An 18,145-nucleotide genomic window follows, 5' to 3' on the forward strand; every position below is an offset into this window, starting at 1 on the left:
GATTTGATTTGGCCTGTGTCGACCTCTTTTCTGATGCGGCCCGTTAAATAGAGGAGGCATGTTTCCGTAGAGTGGGATCGTCTAAAACCTGACTGAAGTTCAAATAAAATATTGTGACCCGTTAAAAATGCATTAATATGCTCGTGAATAATCTTTTCCATGACCTTGGATAGAACACTTAAAACTGAAATTGGTCTGTAGTTACCCTTTTCAGATGTTTTTCCCTTCTTATGGAGGGGGATGACTCTAGCACTTTTAAAATCAGAAGGTACCTTGCCCTGTTCTATGGAGAGATTAATGATATGAGTTACCACGGGTGAAATACACTCAGCTGCATCCCTTAAGAACCTGGCCGGTATATTATCGAGACCTGTGGCTTTGTTGTCTTTTAATTCATTTAGCCTCTTGAGAACAGTACTCTCCGTTACCCTGCTAAAATGAAAGGAGTTGGCTTGAAGCCCTAGTTGATGATACAAACTCTGAACATGTGATGCACCATATGTGCCAGAGTGGCAAGGGAGCTCCTTAACCAGGTTGCTTGCCACAGAAGTAAAATAGTCATTTAAGCATTCTGCCACTTCCACCTTATCAGATATGGTAGAACCTTTTATATCCAGGCTAAAGCTGCTGGGTTTTGTTAATTTTTTTTGCTGTAACCCAACTCTTTCAGGGATTTCCACAGCTTGCGTGAATCATTTTTATGTTCTACTAGCTTTTCACACATAAAGGATTTCTTAGCAAGTTTTATTGTCCTATTCACTTCATTTCTATTTTTTTTTAAACTCATTAAAAGTTGTCTCATCCCTAGTTTTCTTAAAATGAATAAAACTTTAATTCCTTAACTTAATCAACTTTAAAATCTCATCAGTTACCCATGGCTCTGTACGTTGTTTGATTCTAACTATCTTAAATGGGGCCAAACTATCTACTATTTAAAAAAAAAAGCTGATTTGAAGTTGACCCATGCCTTGTCAACATCAACACAATTCAGAACATTAGACCAATCTACTTTGGTCATATTCTCGATGAGTCTTTACTATACTTTTTTAGCTATCTAATTTTGACTGAGTTATGGCAATTAAAAACATTTTTCTGGATCTTTCTGGTGGCGAAAATCATAGAGTGGTCACTGAGGCTATAATCAACCACGCCACTGTTGATAATCCTACTCCTGTCGGACACCAGAATAAGGTCTATAATAGTTTGGGTTGTGGTTGTGACTCTCGTGGGATCTCTTATTATCTGAAGAAGATCAAACATTCTGCAGAAATTAACAAAGGCTTTAAAGATTGCAGTGTCTTTCTTGATAATGTCCGTGTTCAGATCTCCTAGAATAATAACTTCTGCCTTAGCAAAACCTTCACCGTTTGAACATACCTCTTCTAGTAGCTCATAAAAATGGTTTTGGTTGGGTGGACGATAACACGCTCCCAATAAAATAGGCTTACTCCTAGGAAGAGTAATATCCAACCACACCGCCTCAATCAACTCATTATTTAGGTCCGTTCTTACATTAAAAACCAAATCTGCCTTAACATAAACACAGACACCACCGCCTTTGCGGTTCCTATCTTTCCTAACAACAATAACATTTTCTATTTCAAGTTCAGAGTCTGTTATTGAGTCATCCAGCCAGGTTTCACTGCAGCAGATTATAGATACTTTACTCTGACTGGAGATAATCCGGAGTTCATGAAGCTTGGGGAGAAGACTTCGAGTATTTATGTGTAGAAAATGAAGGCCCTTGGATTTGCAAAGCGGTTCTAGGATATTGGTGACAGACGGAGAATCACTGATGACAGGCGTGTTCAAAGGGGAGCCTGTGGGCCTGACGATACAGACACCCTCCCTTTGATCTCCCGGCGCAGGGGGTCCATACATGTTTGTTGCTAGGCACATAGGACCCTGTTGATATCAGTAATCAAATGTATTTTCTAAACCATTTGGAGCTGGGCTTGTCAGCTGTTAGGCCACCAGAGTGTGATTTCGACAGTGCTGTGGAGGAGGGAAGGGTGGGGGGCATATCGCTTTCTGGGGCAGGGTTGGTGGCTGCGGGGCTTTGCGTTTGATAAGGGGGGTGAGTTTAATTCCGGCGCTTATCAAGTCATTCATGTCGTTGGTGAATTCGAGGAGACGTATAGGGGACGGGGAGAAGGATGGAGAGAATGGTGGGGCTTCATCCTCACTGTCCTCCTCCCCATTGTCAATGATGGACCTCTCTGTCGCAATCTCCTCCCGGAGATTGTTGTGTTCTTCAGTTGTTATGATTCCATCACTAGCTGCCTCGCTATCAGTGTTGCCAGCTGAGAGTTGGGTAGTTTTGATATCCTCTCCACCAGCCTCAGAGGGGGGGGGGGGGGGGGGGGGGGGGGGCGGGCGCGACCTCGGCAGATAGGAGTTGTTTGTCTGTTGTTTGGGAAACTTGTGTTCCGACCTTGTGCGGAGGCACACCAAGCGTGTAGAACACATTGGAGTAGAACAGTTTTGCACCTTGCTTGTTCAGGTGGATTCCATCTGCAAAAAGGTGTCTGCGATTGAAATTGTCAATAAAATCCATAGATTCATTGATACATGTGGTTGAAAGCCATTTGCTCAGTGCAGAAAGTCTGCTGAAACGCTCATCTCCACCTCTCATAGGTGGCATTGGACCACTGATGCACACATCAATGTTCAGGGAGCTGAGTGTGCTAAATAAAGCAGTGAAATGCTGTTTTAGGATTTCTGACTTTTTATCTTCTGTGTCACATGTACCGATGTGCAAGATCAGGGTTTTCACTGTTGGGTGTGCAGCGACAAGATCCAAAATTCTGTCATTCATATCAGAGACTGTGTCTTTGGGAAAACATAGTACTTTTGCCTTCCTCTTTCCTATGCACTTTACATCATTTACAGCTGCGTCACCCACAATCAGAAACTCAGGCAATTCAGGCACAGTCATCTGCCTTTCTGAGATGGTTCTTACCATTCTGGGTGAGTTGTTGGAGAGACTTCTGGGGTCTTCTAGAAGCTGCACTGTTAACCAGCTCGGTGAGACGCTGTCTCTGTCATCTAGCAGTGGGGTGTATCTGTTAGCCAGCTGCACACACGGTATTTGGGGGGATTTGTCTGTATTTTTACCTTTGGCAGTTGACCACTGTAGGGGGGTGGAAGAAGTGCTGAGTCGGAATGGTAGTGCAGGCCAGCCAGTCGTATTGGTAATGTCAGGGCTCAGAGTTCTGCCTGTTCTTTCTTTCATCTCCTTTGGCTTTGCACCAAGAAGATTCCAGGCAGGTGGCTTATCCAGTACACAGCTCTCGTGTTTCTTTGGAGCCCAGATGGAGCTTTGAGTATGCTGTATAGTGGTGTTGTTCGCCCCTTATTGTTGATTAATCTCCACATTCACTTTTAATCTGAATATATCCGTTTCCAACACTGCAATCTTCTGAAGCAGTTTTTGATAATCCCCTGTAGAAATGGTAGGAAACATCTTGGTGCTAGTTAGCTTAAGCTTAGCTAGGTGCCACGTATGCAGTATGTGCCATGTAGTCTGTATGCTGCAGGGCTGGTGGAGGCTAGCTGCTTCAGGGCTAGAGGAAGCTGCTGCAGGGCTGGTGGAGCCTAGCTGCTGCAGGGCTGGTGGAGGCTAGCTGCTGTAGGGCTGGTGGAGGCTAGCTGCTGCAGGACTGGTGAAGGCTAGCTGCTGCAGGACTGGTGGAGGCCAGCTGCTGCAGGGCTGGTGGAGGCTATCTGCTGTAGGGCTGGTGGAGGCTAGCTGCTGCAGGGCTGGTGGAGGCTAGCTGCTGTAGGGCTGGTGGAGGCTAGCTGCTGCAGGGCTGGTGGAGGCTAGCTGCTGCAGGACTGGTGGAGGCCAGCTGCTGCAGGGCTGGTGGAGCCTAGCTGCTGCAGGCTAGTTGCTGCAGGGCTGGTGGAGGCCAGCTGCTGCAGGGCTGGTGGAGGCTAGCTGCTGTAGGGCTGGTGGAGGCTAGCTGCTGCAGGGCTGGTGGAGGCTAGCTGCTGCAGGACTGGTGGAGGCCAGCTGCTGCAGGGCTGGTGGAGCCTAGCTGCTGCAGGCTAGCTGCTGCAGGGCTGGTGGAGGCCAGCTGCTGCAGGGCTGGTGGAGGCTAGCTGCTGTAGGGCTGGTGGAGGCTAGCTGCTGCAGGGCTGGTGGAGGCTAGCTGCTGCAGGGCTGGTAGAGGCCAGCAAGGAGGCTAGTAGGCCTCAGCCCACAAAGCAGGGCAGATGGAGGCTACAGCTTGTAGGGCAGATGGAGTAGGCCTCAGCTCACAGAAGGTATGTCAGCAAACAGGACAGAAGGCAGGTAATCCAAGCAGCTGCTATAGGGCTGGTGGAGGCTAGTTGGAAGGCTAGTAGGCCTTAGCCCACAAAGCAGGGCAGATGGTGATGGTAGGTAGCTGCTGGTAGCTAGCTGCTGCAGGGCTGGTGGGTAGCTGCTGGTAGCAGTTGAACAGGATCCAGGGTGCAGTGTAGGCCACACCAGGAGTATGGTAGTGCAGGCCTCACCAGAGTTTGAACAGACCAGTGATGGTAGATAGCTGTTGGTAGCTAGCTGCTGCAGGGCTGGTGGGTAGCTGCTAGTAGCTAGCTGATGCAGGGCTGGTAGGTAGTTGTTGGTAGCTAGCTGCTACAGGGTTGGAGGGTAGCTGCTGGTAGCTAGCTCCTGCAGGACTGGGGCTATCTGCTGGTAGCTAGCTGCAACAGCTAGCAGCTGGTAGCTAGCTGTTGCAGGGCTGGATGGTCCACCAATCCACAATAAATAATCCTTATTCGGGGTTGAAGGAATGGCAGGGTGGAGGATAAAATACTTGTTCTTAAAAGGAGTGTAAAATATCAAAAAAATTGCTAAAAACACATAAAACTGACAAAATATCAACAAACACTGAGCAGAGACAATTCCCTTGCTGCCATCTTGAAAAGGGGAGGACCTGGCTAAGTTCTAAGTAGGACATGCTAGGTCCTGTGGTAGTGCAATACACTGTTAGCTACGGATGAGGCACTGGGTCTTTATGTACACTGCTATACAATGCTATATTTTACAATCTCAAGCTATACTATACTATTCTTAAAGTGACCTTTCCTTCTGTAAAGTGACCATACGTGTGAGCTTGTGCAGCATGAGTGTGTGTGTGCTCATGTTAAAGTGGCTGCTAGTGTGTGAGCGTGTACAGTGTGTGTGTTGTGTGTGTGCTCATGTGTGCTTGTGCATGGAGAGTTCAGTGTTCAAGGCTCTGATGGCCTGGGGGAAGAAGCTGAGCCGAAGTCTCTCTGTCCTAGTTACTGGTGTTCGCAGGCGTTTGCCTGACCGCAGCAGCATGAACAGGCTGTTGTTGGGGTGGTGAGGGTCTTTCATTATCCTGCAGGCTCTGGATTTGCACCTCTTGTTGTATAGGACCTGCAGGGTTGGTAGTGCAATACCCTGGCCCCCCACCCTGACCGCCTGGGGCCTTTCGCTCAGAAAGTCCAGTATCCAGGCGCTCAGAGCGGAGCTCAGACCCAGCTCGATCAGCTTGTCCACCAGTCTGGTGGGGACTATGGTGTTGAACGCTGAGCTGTAGTCAATGAACAACAGTCTCACATAGCCCCCCTTCTGGTGGTCTAGGTGAGAGAGGGTGCTGTGCAGTACTTGGGAGACCGCATCATCAGTGGACCTGTTTGGCCTGTATGCAAATTGCATAGGTTCCATATCACTGGGGAGGGAGGCACAAATGTGATCCTTGACCAGCCTCTCAAAACATTTCATGGCCACAGAGGTGAGTGCCACCGGTCTGTAGTCATTGAGACCTGTTGGGGAGGGTTTCTTTGGTACCGGGATAATGGTAGACATCTTGAAGCAGGCAGGGACCACTGACTCCGCCAGGGATCGATTAAATATGGTGGTGAACACAGGGGCTAGCTGGTTAGCACAGGACTTAAGTATGCGTCCTATTATTCCATCTGGGCCAGCAGCTTTTCTGGTGTTCACCTGCATAAATGCTCTTCTCACACTGTGTACCGACAATGAGAGAGCGTCCCCGCCCCCCCGCGGATGCCCCCCCCCCCCCCTCCACAACAGCCGGCACGCCAGTGACGTCACTAGCCGTTGAGCTAGCGGCGCCACTGTTTGCACCAAACCGCGCGTAGAAGGTGTTGAGCTGGTATGCGAGGGAGGCGTCGTCGCTCCCCATTGAGGGGGCGCTGACTTTGTAGTCAGTTATCGTCCTCAGTCCCCGCCAGAATCCAGTAAGACGTACAGATGCAGCACTGAAAATTCAGATCCCTTCTGCTGCTCCTCTGCCACTTTAGAACTAGCACTCAGGTGTTATATTTCGGGGGCTGGTGGCTGGCTCCCAAAGTGAACAAAGGGAGGGTACTTAACTTAAGGGCTCCCCTAGGGAGGGGGTCGGGGGCTACTGCCCTCAGACCACCAAGATAATTTTTATATGGGCAGTCTGACTTGGGGTACTGACCATATATTAGTGTTGCAATGCATGATAAGTAAACAGTGAAAAAAGCTAAGAAATCGGATGGAGCTGGGACATTTGGGACGAATACAAATTTAAGATGAAAAAGTCTCGCCAGCCTGATACACTGTGGGAGGCAGTGGAGGTGTGAAATCTGGCCCGGTCAAGAACAATAGGAGTCACAAAATCAGTTTGGCCCGTGGAGTGGTGGAGGAGCAGCAGAGGAGCAGCAGAGGTTTGATTTTTCAGTGCTGGATCTGTATGTCTTTATAGTGGAGAAAGGGATTGTGGAAAGGATGACCCAGATATTGGATTGGTGCACAGTAAATTTCACATTTTTACTCAAACTGAGTAAGATTTGACTCAGTTTGAGTAAAATTTACTCTGCGAAATTTACTGTGGATGGGGGGCCCAGGAGGGGGGGGGGGGGGGGAGTTGGAAAGGGGGGGGGGTGGTATCAGGTGAGAGGCAAAAGGTGGGTGAATGGGGGAGGGTAATGGGAGGGGGGTTGGAACATGACTGGGAGATTGTTTGAGGGGGGAGGGGGTCATTATTCCACAGGACACATGCACGCAACATGTGAACAACAACATTCATTTTAGACTCAAAGTTTTTTTTAAACAATACATTCATTAATCAATCATTTTGTGGGGGAAAAGTAATACTTTTATTTTGCACCTTTCTAAAAGCTATGTGGATGTATTATTTAAAGGTCCCGTGTCTTATAAATGGCCATTTCCAGTGTTTAGCATTGTTTCCTAGCAATGGGGGATTATATTGATTGATTGAAAAGTTTATTAACAGATTGCAGAATGGGTACAGTACAGTACAGGGTCCTAGTATGCTTCCTTGTGGAACACCACAGTTCACTGTGAGGGGGGGGGGGGTAGGGTACCGTTTACCTCCACCATCTGTTCTCTCCCCTCCAGGTAGGATTGTATCCAGCTCACTGATAAACTGATCAAAACCAATTGCTTTTAGCTTGTCAATCAGAATGGTGTGATTGACAGTGTTGAAGGCCTTTTGTAGGTCTAGCATGACCATGCCGCAGTATTTGCCCGCGTCCACCTCTTGCTTGATGTGGTCGTACAAATAGAGAAGGCATGTGTCAGTGGAGTGGGATGTTCTGAAGCCAGATTGGAATTCGTAGATTAGATTTTTATCCGTAAGGTACTTTTCGACCTGTTCGTATACTATTTTTTCCATGACTTTCGAGATGGATGTAAGGATAGAAACAGGGCAGTAGTTGCCTGGGTCTAATTTGCTGCCCTTTTTGTGCAGGGGTGTTACTCTCGCTATTTTGAAGTCCTTGGGGACGTGTCCCTGTTTTATGGAGAGGTTTATTATGTGTGTGATGACTGGGGTGATGGCGGCTGCTGAGTCTCTAAGGAATTTGGAGGGGATGTTGTCATGGCCAGTGGCCTTGTTCGGTTGGAGGGCGCTCAGTTTATTGAGTACCTCATCTGTAGTTACCATTTCCAGTTTGAAATCGTCTTTGTGGACGCCTAGGTTCTTGTAGTATGCTGCTATGTGTTCTACCCCATACTGCCCTGAGTGGGAAGGTAGTTTGTTTACCAGTGTTGTGGCTATGTTTGTGAAGAAAGTGTTTAAGTAATTGGCTACATCCAGTTTGTCTGTGATGAGCGTGTTGTCCGTCTTTATGTTTATGTTTGAGAACCTGGTTTTAAGTTTTTTACTGCAGCCTAGTTGATTATTGAGTAATTTCCAAAGTTCACGTGGTTTATTTTTGTTTTCCTCAGTTTTGTCATTGATGAATTTTTTTTTTGCAGTTTTTATCATGGAGTTTACGTCATTTCTTAGTCTGTTTCTTTCTAGTTTGAGTTCAGTCACGTGGGCTTGGAGTTCACTGCTCGTGCTTTTGGTAAGCTTTGACTGACTTTTATGAAATTCAGAGAATTTTTTGTCTCTGGCTTTCATAGCGGTCAGTATTTCAGTGTGCATCCACGGCTCAGCGCGATTTTTTACCCTGGTGGTTCTTATCAATGTGGTCTGTGTCTATTATCATTTTGACTCATCAGTCTAGTCTCGAGTTCACGAGATCTTCCCTCACTCAACTAAGCCATTCTGATTTGACTGTTTTGCTGACGTGAATAAGGCACTGGTTGTTGTTGTTGTAGTAGTAGTAGTAGTAGTAGTAGTAGTAGTAGTAGTAGTAGTAGTAGTAGTAGTAGTAGTAGTAGTAGTAGTAGTAGTAGTAGTAGTAGTAGTAGTAGTAGTAGTAGTAGTAGTTTATTCAGTCATCATCTCACACAATACAATATACACCATCATTTAACAATATTTGATTTTACAGTGACTGAAAAGGTACAGACTGAAGCATAATGCTTATATATGCCTGTCCTATATTCTTAACAAAATTTACAAAAATGAAGACTCCAAAAACAGTATTCTAAAGGAAAATAGCAAAAAAAACAGTATTATTCACCCTTGTAGTTTTCAAAAATAGCTTTACAAACCATTTTCTTAAAAACCAAAAGCGAATTACTCATTCTTAACTGTATATCAGCATTGTTCCACAAGTTAACCCCAATAATAGAAATACACCTCCTTTTAATCCATTTCTTAGCTTTTTGAACAGTAAATTTACAAATATCTCTCAAATCATATTTTCTTTCATGTATTGAAAAAAACCTTTGCACCCCGTCTGGGAGTAACTTTGCTTTAGCTCTGTACATTATTTGCATAGTTTTATAATAAACCAAATCATAAAACTTCATAATATGAGACTTTATAAACAATGGATTTGTGTGTTCAGAGTAACCAGCCTTGAAAAGGTTCCGAATGGCCCGCTTTTGCAGTAAGACTATTGGATTTACTGTATTTTTAAACGTCGACCCTGTTGAAGGCAGAGATTCTGTGTAGGATTGTTAGTAACTGTCTAACTGCCTATATGGCTGTTTACACTAGTAACTGTTTATCTGCAAAATATAACTGTTTCCACTAGTAACTGTTTACCTGCATATATAACTGCTTCCACTAGAGGGCGCCCTAGGCGGAGACACTCAGGAGTACTACCATGTGGCGAGTATAAGTAGCTCTGTCTCCTCCCACTTCTTTCTCTCCCCCCATGTCTCTCAGTGAGAGAAGACCTGTAGAACTACTGCTTTTCATGTGAATAAAAGAAACCACGCCAGTTAAGGCTCAAGATAGAAACCATGCCTCTTGACCACATTATTGTCGCCCTATAGCCGAATTCTGTTAACAGACCCCCATACTTCCACACAGTAAGATATGTAAGGAAGTATAAGTGAGCAGTAAATTATGTGCAAGGCTGGCACTGCCCACAATCAACAATTCGCTCAACAACAGAGCGAATGGAATTACTTCCTCAAACAGAGGGTGCCAAGTGCCAACACACAGCAGAGAACGAGCGAGAGGGAGAGAGAGAGATAGAGAGGGAGAGAGAGAGAGAGGGACACACACAACCTCCCGACCGCGCGGGAGTGTGTGTAAATGTGTGTGCGCGCAGGGATGGAGCTTCTCCCCCGCAGTCGGGAGCACTCGCATATCACTGTCAAAATATTGTTGCGCACGCTCCCACGCGCACTCCCATATTCCGATCCGTGCAATAATATTCACAGGGGTATATATTGTCATTTGAAACAAGTTACCAATGCATTGTCCCATGGGATTATGCCCCCCAGCGGCGAAATTAATTAGTATCTCCCTCAATCTTTCTATCTCTCTCTGTCTGCCAGTCGCAGACTGTGGGTGACTGTCACTCAAAGCGCTTATGGGCGGAGCCCAGCACAAAACAGCTTGAAATCTTAAAGTGGAAAAATGTTGCTTTAGAGTACTTGATTAAAAATATAAAACAATAAAAAAAAAAAAAAAAGTGTGTATGGTACCCTGTACCATACTACGGTTCTGTTAGGAGAACGCTACCCTGTGCCATACTACGGTTCTGTTAGGTCCGGAGAATGCTACCCTGTACCATACTACGGTTCTGTTAGGAGAACGCTACCCTGTACCATACTACGGTTCCGTTAGGTCCGGAGAACGCTACCCTGTACTGTACCATACTACGGTTCTGTTAGGAGAACGCTACCCTGTACCATACTACGGTTCTGTTAGGAGAATGCTACCCTGTACTGTACCATACTACGGTTCTGTTAGGAGAACGCTACCCTGTACCATACTACGGTTCTGTTAGGAGAATGCTACCCGTTATTTCCCCAGCTGTCCATGCCCACCAAATGTGGAAACACACAGTTTTTACTACTGCAAGTATGGCCTGAGAAGCTGAGAAAGGATATTCAATTGGCCACAAAGGTCACAAGTCACGACTGCCTGGCCTATGCTGTTGCAAGAGATGTTATGTGACTCTGTGTTGTGAAACTCTGTAAGTTGTTAAAGGAACATGCCAACATTTTTAACACAATGAATGGAAGCGGACAGTGCCGGTTAGCCTAGGCATTGTCCAACTAACACCTCTCCCGGCTAACCGGCACTGTCCGCTTCCATTCATTGTGCTAAGCTAGGCTAACAACTACTGAACGCACAGAGAGGAAACTGGTATCTATCTTCTTGTCTCTCTCTGGAGAAGACGATAAACGAATTTCCCCAAATGTTGGCGTGTTTCCACCGTTGCCACCAAGACAACGTGTGCATTTATTGTACTTAAAGTTAATTGAAGTGTTTAGATTCTGGGATTGTATCCCCTGGCCCAACAGTGTTGGATCAGAGGATGTTTCTGTTAATTATGGGATGTTACCTGTGGGTGTCCGTTAGGGGCGTAAGCAGCGTATGGCTGAACCACCTCAGGGTCCTCCTGGTCTGGGCCATAAGGCTTCTCCTTCTCTCTGGCCGTGTACAGCACAGTGTTGGATGGGTTCACTGGGAATAAAAACATGGCGCATTGTGATTTGATCTAGAATGTCATCATAATGAATGAATGAATGACTGAATGAATCACTTATGTTTGTGTCATGCCCCTATTTGGCCCCATCCCACGTGGGGATTATAAAACTCCTTTACATATTAATGATCCATTACGTGGGGGTCACACACACGTTGCAGTGCAAGGCCCAGGCTACAGTAGCAGCCTTCTCCATGTGTCATCACCCTGAAGTCAGCCGATATCCTACACACATGTTGCATTTCTTCAGGATATAGAATAGGTATTCAATATTATTGTCAAAAGGAGTTCTGTATCTACATACATCTAACCTTCAGATTCACCCACAGCCTACTGATTCACCCACAGCCTACTGATTCACCTACAGCCTACTGATTCACCCACAGCCTACTGATTCTCCTACAGCCTACTGATTCACCCACAGCCTACTGATTCTCCTACATCCTACTGATTCTCCTACAGCCTACTGATTCACCCACAGCCTACTGATTCACCCACAGCCTACTGATTCACCCACAGCCTACTGATTCACCCACAGCCTACTGATTCACCTACAGCCTACTGATTCACCCACAGCCTACTGATTCACCCACAGCCTACTGATTCACCCACAGCCTACTGATTCTCCTACATCCTACTGATTCACCCACAGCCTACTGATTCTCCTACAGCCTACTGATTCTCCTACAGCCTACTGATTCACCTACAGCCTACTGATTCTCCTACAGCCTACTGATTCACCCACAGCCTACTGATTCTCCTACAGCCTACTGATTCACCCACAGCCTACTGATTCACCTACAGCCTACTGATTCTCCTACAGCCTACTGATTCACCCACAGCCTACTGATTCACCCACAGCCTACTGATTCACCCACAGCCTACTGATTCACCCACAGCCTACTGATTCACCCACAGCCTACTGATTCACCCACAGCCTACTGATTCACCCACAGCCTACTGATTCTCCTACAGCCTACTGATTCACCCACAGCCTACTGATTCACCCACAGCCTACTGATTCACCCACAGCCTACTGATTCACCTACAGCCTACTGATTCACCCACAGCCTACTGATTCTCCTACATCCTACTGATTCACCTACAGCCTACTGATTCACCCACAGCCTACTGATTCTCCTACAGCCTACTGATTCACCCACAGCCTACTGATTCACCTACATCCTACTGATTCACCTACAGCCTACTGATTCACCCACAGCCTACTGATTCACCCACAGCCTACTGATTCTCCTACAGCCTACTGATTCACCCACAGCCTACTGATTCTCCTACAGCCTACTGATTCTCCTACAGCCTACTGACTCTCCCACAGCCCTACTGACTCACCCACTGTGACCCTGTTCGGGTTTTTGGGGTCAGGGAAGGAGAGGTAGACCATGTACTCCTCTCTCCAGGCCTCGTCCAGGCCAGTGTCTGGGTCCTGCCATCTGCTCAGCATGTACCGGACCGTCCTCTCGTCTCCGGCTGTGGTGGCCATGTGGGGCACTTTAGTCAGCTCTCTGTGGAGCATTGTGCAAATTACACCCAAGTCATTCAGAGGGGCCCTCTTCTTGTTAAATGATGCATCTGTTTCGACAGTTTCATACAACTACAGTAAACTAGTTGTGAAGGATATGGTACGCCTGATTATGACCACTTGCTAGTTGTATCCAAATTGGCCTGATTTCGAATTAGACAAATGAGGCTTATTTCCATTCCAATGTTTTATTCCCATTAGTAATGTACCTGAGGTGTTCAAGGAATGTGGTTTTGGGTCAATGACGCACACCAGAACACAATGAATGAATATACAGTATAACGCAAGCAGGTGAAGGGGAGAGGGAGACCATTCTTAACACTACAGAAGAAGAAGTCTTTGTCATGCAGATTAACAAACACACATGCGAGATGGGTGACCCACAGGAAAACACACATACACATGCACTGCCACTGAGTCACAGATGAAATGTCTCTCTGTACTTTTCCCATCCCGTCGTCCTTCCCCCCAAGGGCAGCCGGGAGCAGACACGGGCTGCAGCATGGGCCGTGCCCGGGGACCAATCCAAGTGCTCCTGTCCGTCTTCGTCAATCTGTTCTGCATGTTTTTCTATTGGGTTTATCTTATCTGGAGGGGAAACCCTTGCGAGCACGGGGGGAGAACATGCAAACTCCACACAGAAAGGCCCGGGAGATACCCCACCTGGGTACCTGGCAACGCGGCAACCTGGTCCCCAGACGGGAATCGAATCCAGGACCTTCTAGCTGTGAGGCGACAGTGTTAACCACTACACCACCGTGACGCACAGGAACTGAACATAGCGCTTGTGCAATGAGTCAATGGAAAGGGTGGTGACATATCACCCAGTATATTACATCGGGATTTTTCACACTAGTAGTAGTTTTATTAAATCTTCAACTCAGACCGCCAAATCCATACAAAGACTAGGCAAAACCCATTTTCCATAATAAGTTAAAGGGGCAGTTCACCCAAAATTAAAACAAACACATTTTCCCCCTTACCCAGAGTTATCTATCCATCCAGATACTTTTGGTGTGGTTTGCCTAGTTTTGGAGATATTTGTCACTCCAATACAATAGAGCTTGGTTTGTGGCACTTGAAAAACTTAAAATCAATGTCTCTTTCCAGAAATCATGACCCGGTTACTCAAGATAATCCACAGACCTTGTTGTGAGCAGTTTTATGGAGGAACTATTTTCTACTGAAGTACACCGCCATAATAATAATAATGTATGACATTGGAATTCAACTCAACAGTTACAAAGTATGTGACCTATGTACGTCTCCAGTTTATTACATAGTTGAACGAGTGAAGGAATGAATGCAGGAGAACTCTTAGGAGGCCTATTAACCATCTTGAGCACAGTTCACAGTCCGTCAGGCACAACTTGTCACCACTGTACCTTTTTTTAAGCTACTGATCCTGTTGTTTTTGTTTATTTTGGTGTTACTGTTTCTTGCAAATGGACTGCACCTTGCTTCCTTTTCATTTTTAATTTAGTTTAATTTTCCAGTTGTTACTATATATATATATTCATATTCTTATCTTATCTTTTATATAGCTTCTCTCTTTTTATGTAAAGTGTCCTTGAGTCTGAGAAAGGCGCTTCTCTCTCTAAATCAAATGTATTATTATTATTATTATTATTATTATTATTATTATTATTATTATTATTATTATTATTATTATTATTATTATTATTATTATTATTATTATTATTATTATTATTATTATTATTATTATTGTACCTGAGGTTCTCCTGGATCTGCATGTTGTCAACCTCCGCCAGGAACCTCTTGATGAGGCTCTCATCCACGTCCTGCACCACGCTCTTCACCCAGTCCGGTGCCCAGCTGCCACTCTGAATGCCGTACAGCCCCAGAAGGATGCCGGCAGTCAGCACCGCCACGCCGCACAGGACTCCTAGTAAGTCTTTCTTTAACATCCTGCTTCTGTGGAACTGTGGTCCTTGGGTCTTAATCACCTCGTCTGTACTTGCCCCTCTCTGCACCTGAGCTTCGTCACTAAACTATCACGTGGTCAGGAAGTTCCCTCACTGGCTGTTATGATTCTTGTGTTCTTCTGAGAATTCTGCTGAGAATTGTGTCTGTGTCTGGTTTGACGCTCCTAATGATGGGTGCACCATTGGCATGCCTTTAAAAGTCATCCCCAATAGGAAGCAGGCAGTGTCACTATAAAGTTGATTGATTAATGTTTTTCAGATGGGATGAACTTTATCCCTTGGCGTGTTTGTGTGTGCATGCATGTGCATGTGTGTGTGTACATAAGAAAGAGAGAGAGAGAGAGAGAGAGAGAGAGAGAGAGAGAGAGAGAGAGAGAGAGAGAGAGAGAGAGAGAGAGAGAGAGAGAGAGAGAGAGAGAGAGAGAGAGAGAGAGAGCATGTGTGCACAGACTGCAATTTGAATTCACACATGGATCAGTCACCATTTCAAACACTTGATTGGGCTCACAAGGTTAGGATGGATAAAAGAAAAAAGAAATGAATGCTGAATAATGATTAAGAAGGAACTAAAGAGGAACTACTGTATATGTTAACAAATCCTTGATTAGCCATCAGTTACTCAAGTCTCAGAGTCATAATCTCAGTGCAGGGAAATCCTTCGAGAATAGCTTCTACTTCACTGCAATTGACCATATTCACATGGCGAGGTGGAAAGGAATCCCAAACTGGGCATGACATAAGAGCAAAATGGCTGTTGTGTGAATATAAATATAAAGCGCTTTACAATTTTGTTCCTCACATTCACCCATTCACTCACACATTCACACACAGAAGGCGGCAACCATGCAAGGTGCCAACCTGCTCATCGGGAGCAATTATGGGTTAAGTGTCTTGCTCAAGGACACTTCGACACACTGCCCGGAGGAGCAGTGGGAATCGAACTGGGAACCTATGAATTGAAAATGGGGGACCCTGATGTAAACAAGACAAACGTCTTTCTCTGGTCTGCATCCCCTTAACAATTGTCTGTATTGAACCGTACTGTATTGTACCCATTCTGCAATCTGTTAAATAAAGTTTTCATTCATTCACTTTCCGATTAGCAGATGACCGCTCTACCTCCTGAGCCATGGTCGCCCCCCCCCCCCCCCCCCCCAATATGGTCAATGGTGATGAGGTTTCCTTGACCATTTCCAACTGGGAGGATTTTTCTGGCTTGCAAAGCTACCATCTGCTGTGCTACTTCTATAGGCTTAACTGTCAAATAAATATATTCCTACATTTAGTTAATACAGCCCTCCATTGCCAATAGACCATAAGGTGCATCTCAACTGCCAAGTCTACAGCATTTCTCAATAATGTCAGTCGACCGTCAGCCAAGTCTTCACAGTATAGGAAATCGAAAAATCTTCGACAAACGATCAGCTTATGTTGTCTATATGTTGACTACAGGATATCAAGGCATCAAAGGCCTTTCAACTTACCCTTAGTAGACAGGGTTGTTTCAACAGACTTCCATTGACTGTATGTTATTTACATTAACCTCTTTGAATTTCCTTGTGATCAGTCAAATATCAATGCTTTAAAACTGCAACAATGGATTAGTACCCCTTTCTATAGCTATCCATGCATTGTCATCAGCTGTGGGCAGCAGGTAGGCAGGGATGAACAATCAGAACATCTAATGATTTGATTCTTTGTAACTATAATGAATGGTTCATTATGAGATGTTCACTGGTTGAGTCAACACGTCACAACCATCCCTGACTCGTGTTACAACTGTCCCTGTGCATAGGCACAGTAGTAGGCTAACAGTGGAGACACTCTACTTAAATCAGTTTTACAAACATTCCAAGGTGCACTATGCAGTTTTGCGAGAGAACTTGTCATGCACCTCCAAGTCTCCAGGCGTCTCTGTCTTGTGCAGGTGTGTGAAGACCGGAGGAGCAGCTGATTGACATCTACCGGCTGATTGCTCAACCTATTTAGACCTGGCTCAGATGTCATGAGGCTAGCAGATCGTAGTTTCTTATTTAGTCAGTCACTACTCTTCTCCATGTGAACCTCCTTGACCGTCTGAGAACCCACCTCTGGCTACAACCCCCCCCGCTTGTCTGACTACCCTGCTACTTGCCTACTCCCTGGACTGCCTGACAACCTGGCCCCAGTCACAATCCCCTGCTTGTCTGACTACCTGTATGTGCACCAACTCCCTGGACTGTCTGAGAACCTGGTTACCGTATTCTCCCTTTTCCTAATAAATATACACGCTACTTGTTTGTTTGTTTGTTTGTTTGTTTATTTACACATATAAAAACAATTACATATATAATACAATATAATCCACAAGGGATGTGTAGGGGAATTGCCTAAAAACCCTCAAGGGGCTTGCATGTGGCATTCACCAGGAAGCAAAATTACATTATATCAAGATAAAATATAAAATCCCCCCCCCCCCCCCCCCCCCCCCCCAAACAAACAAACACACACAAGCAGGCCTACATAGACACCGAAGCAGGCACCCATGCCATACGATTTCTGCTAGAGAAAACAATTAATGACAGGAAGAATATATATAATAAAACGAAAATGCAATAACAAAATACAACAAGCCATCAGACAACAGTTTGTAAAGGAAGTCCATATGGGAAGTATTGGTGATCTAGGAGATGAGATTTCAGTGCTCTTTTGAATTTCAGAAAAGAAAATTCCAAAATATGTGGAGGCAAAGAGTTCCACAACTTTGACCCTCGGTAGAGCAAACAAAACTGAGATTGGGAAGTGCGGGAAAAGGGTGGTCTAAGCAAACAGGAACTACGTGTGGGGTAATTATGAATTTGGTGATTGTGGGCAAACATGTCATGAAAAAAAGGGGGAAGGGCTCTGTTTAAAGAACTATGCACAAATAAACCAGTCTGAAGATTATTCACTTGATAAACACTGAGTATACCTAACTTATGGAATAGAGGCTGAGAAGAATGACTTTGTTGATTATTTTTAGAGCTCGTTTCTGCAGACGGTATATGGGCTCAAGTTTGGTCTGATGAGTACTACCCCAAACTAAATTACAGTAATTGATATATGGGTAAACCATAGAGTAATATAACATTGTGGCAACCTCGGTGCTCAGCAAGTGACGTGTTTTTCCAAGAATACCAATACTCTTGGCCATTTTTGTAGTTATGGCTGTGATATGAGGTTTCCATGATAGGGATTCATCAAGCAGAACACCAAGGAATCGTGTAGAACACACCCTAGCTATGGGGATGTCATTGATCACTACTTTAGATGAGGAGTTAAAAATCACAGATTTGAGACAAAAAAAATGAAATTCGTTTTTTTA

The 18,145-nt window shown here is 45.3% G+C and overlaps 1 protein-coding gene across 1 annotated transcript in view; it reads right to left on the reverse strand.

The window, feature by feature from the left end:
• Positions 1-14,784, reverse strand: part of LOC311248903 (aminopeptidase NAALADL1-like) — a gene marked incomplete at both ends in the record, with an annotated part of 65,625 nt that extends 50,841 nt beyond the window's left edge. Inside the window, 3 exon segments of the mRNA XM_084338132.1 lie at positions 11,173-11,294; positions 12,667-12,839; positions 14,588-14,784. Of these exon segments, the coding sequence (XP_084194258.1) occupies positions 11,173-11,294; positions 12,667-12,839; positions 14,588-14,784 (492 nt within the window).
• Positions 14,785-18,145: the final 3,361 nt, after the last annotated feature.

The sequence above is a fragment of the Notolepis coatsorum genome (assembly GCF_963971535.1).
Source record: "Notolepis coatsorum genome assembly, chromosome: 2".
NCBI lineage: Eukaryota > Metazoa > Chordata > Actinopteri > Aulopiformes > Paralepididae > Notolepis > Notolepis coatsorum.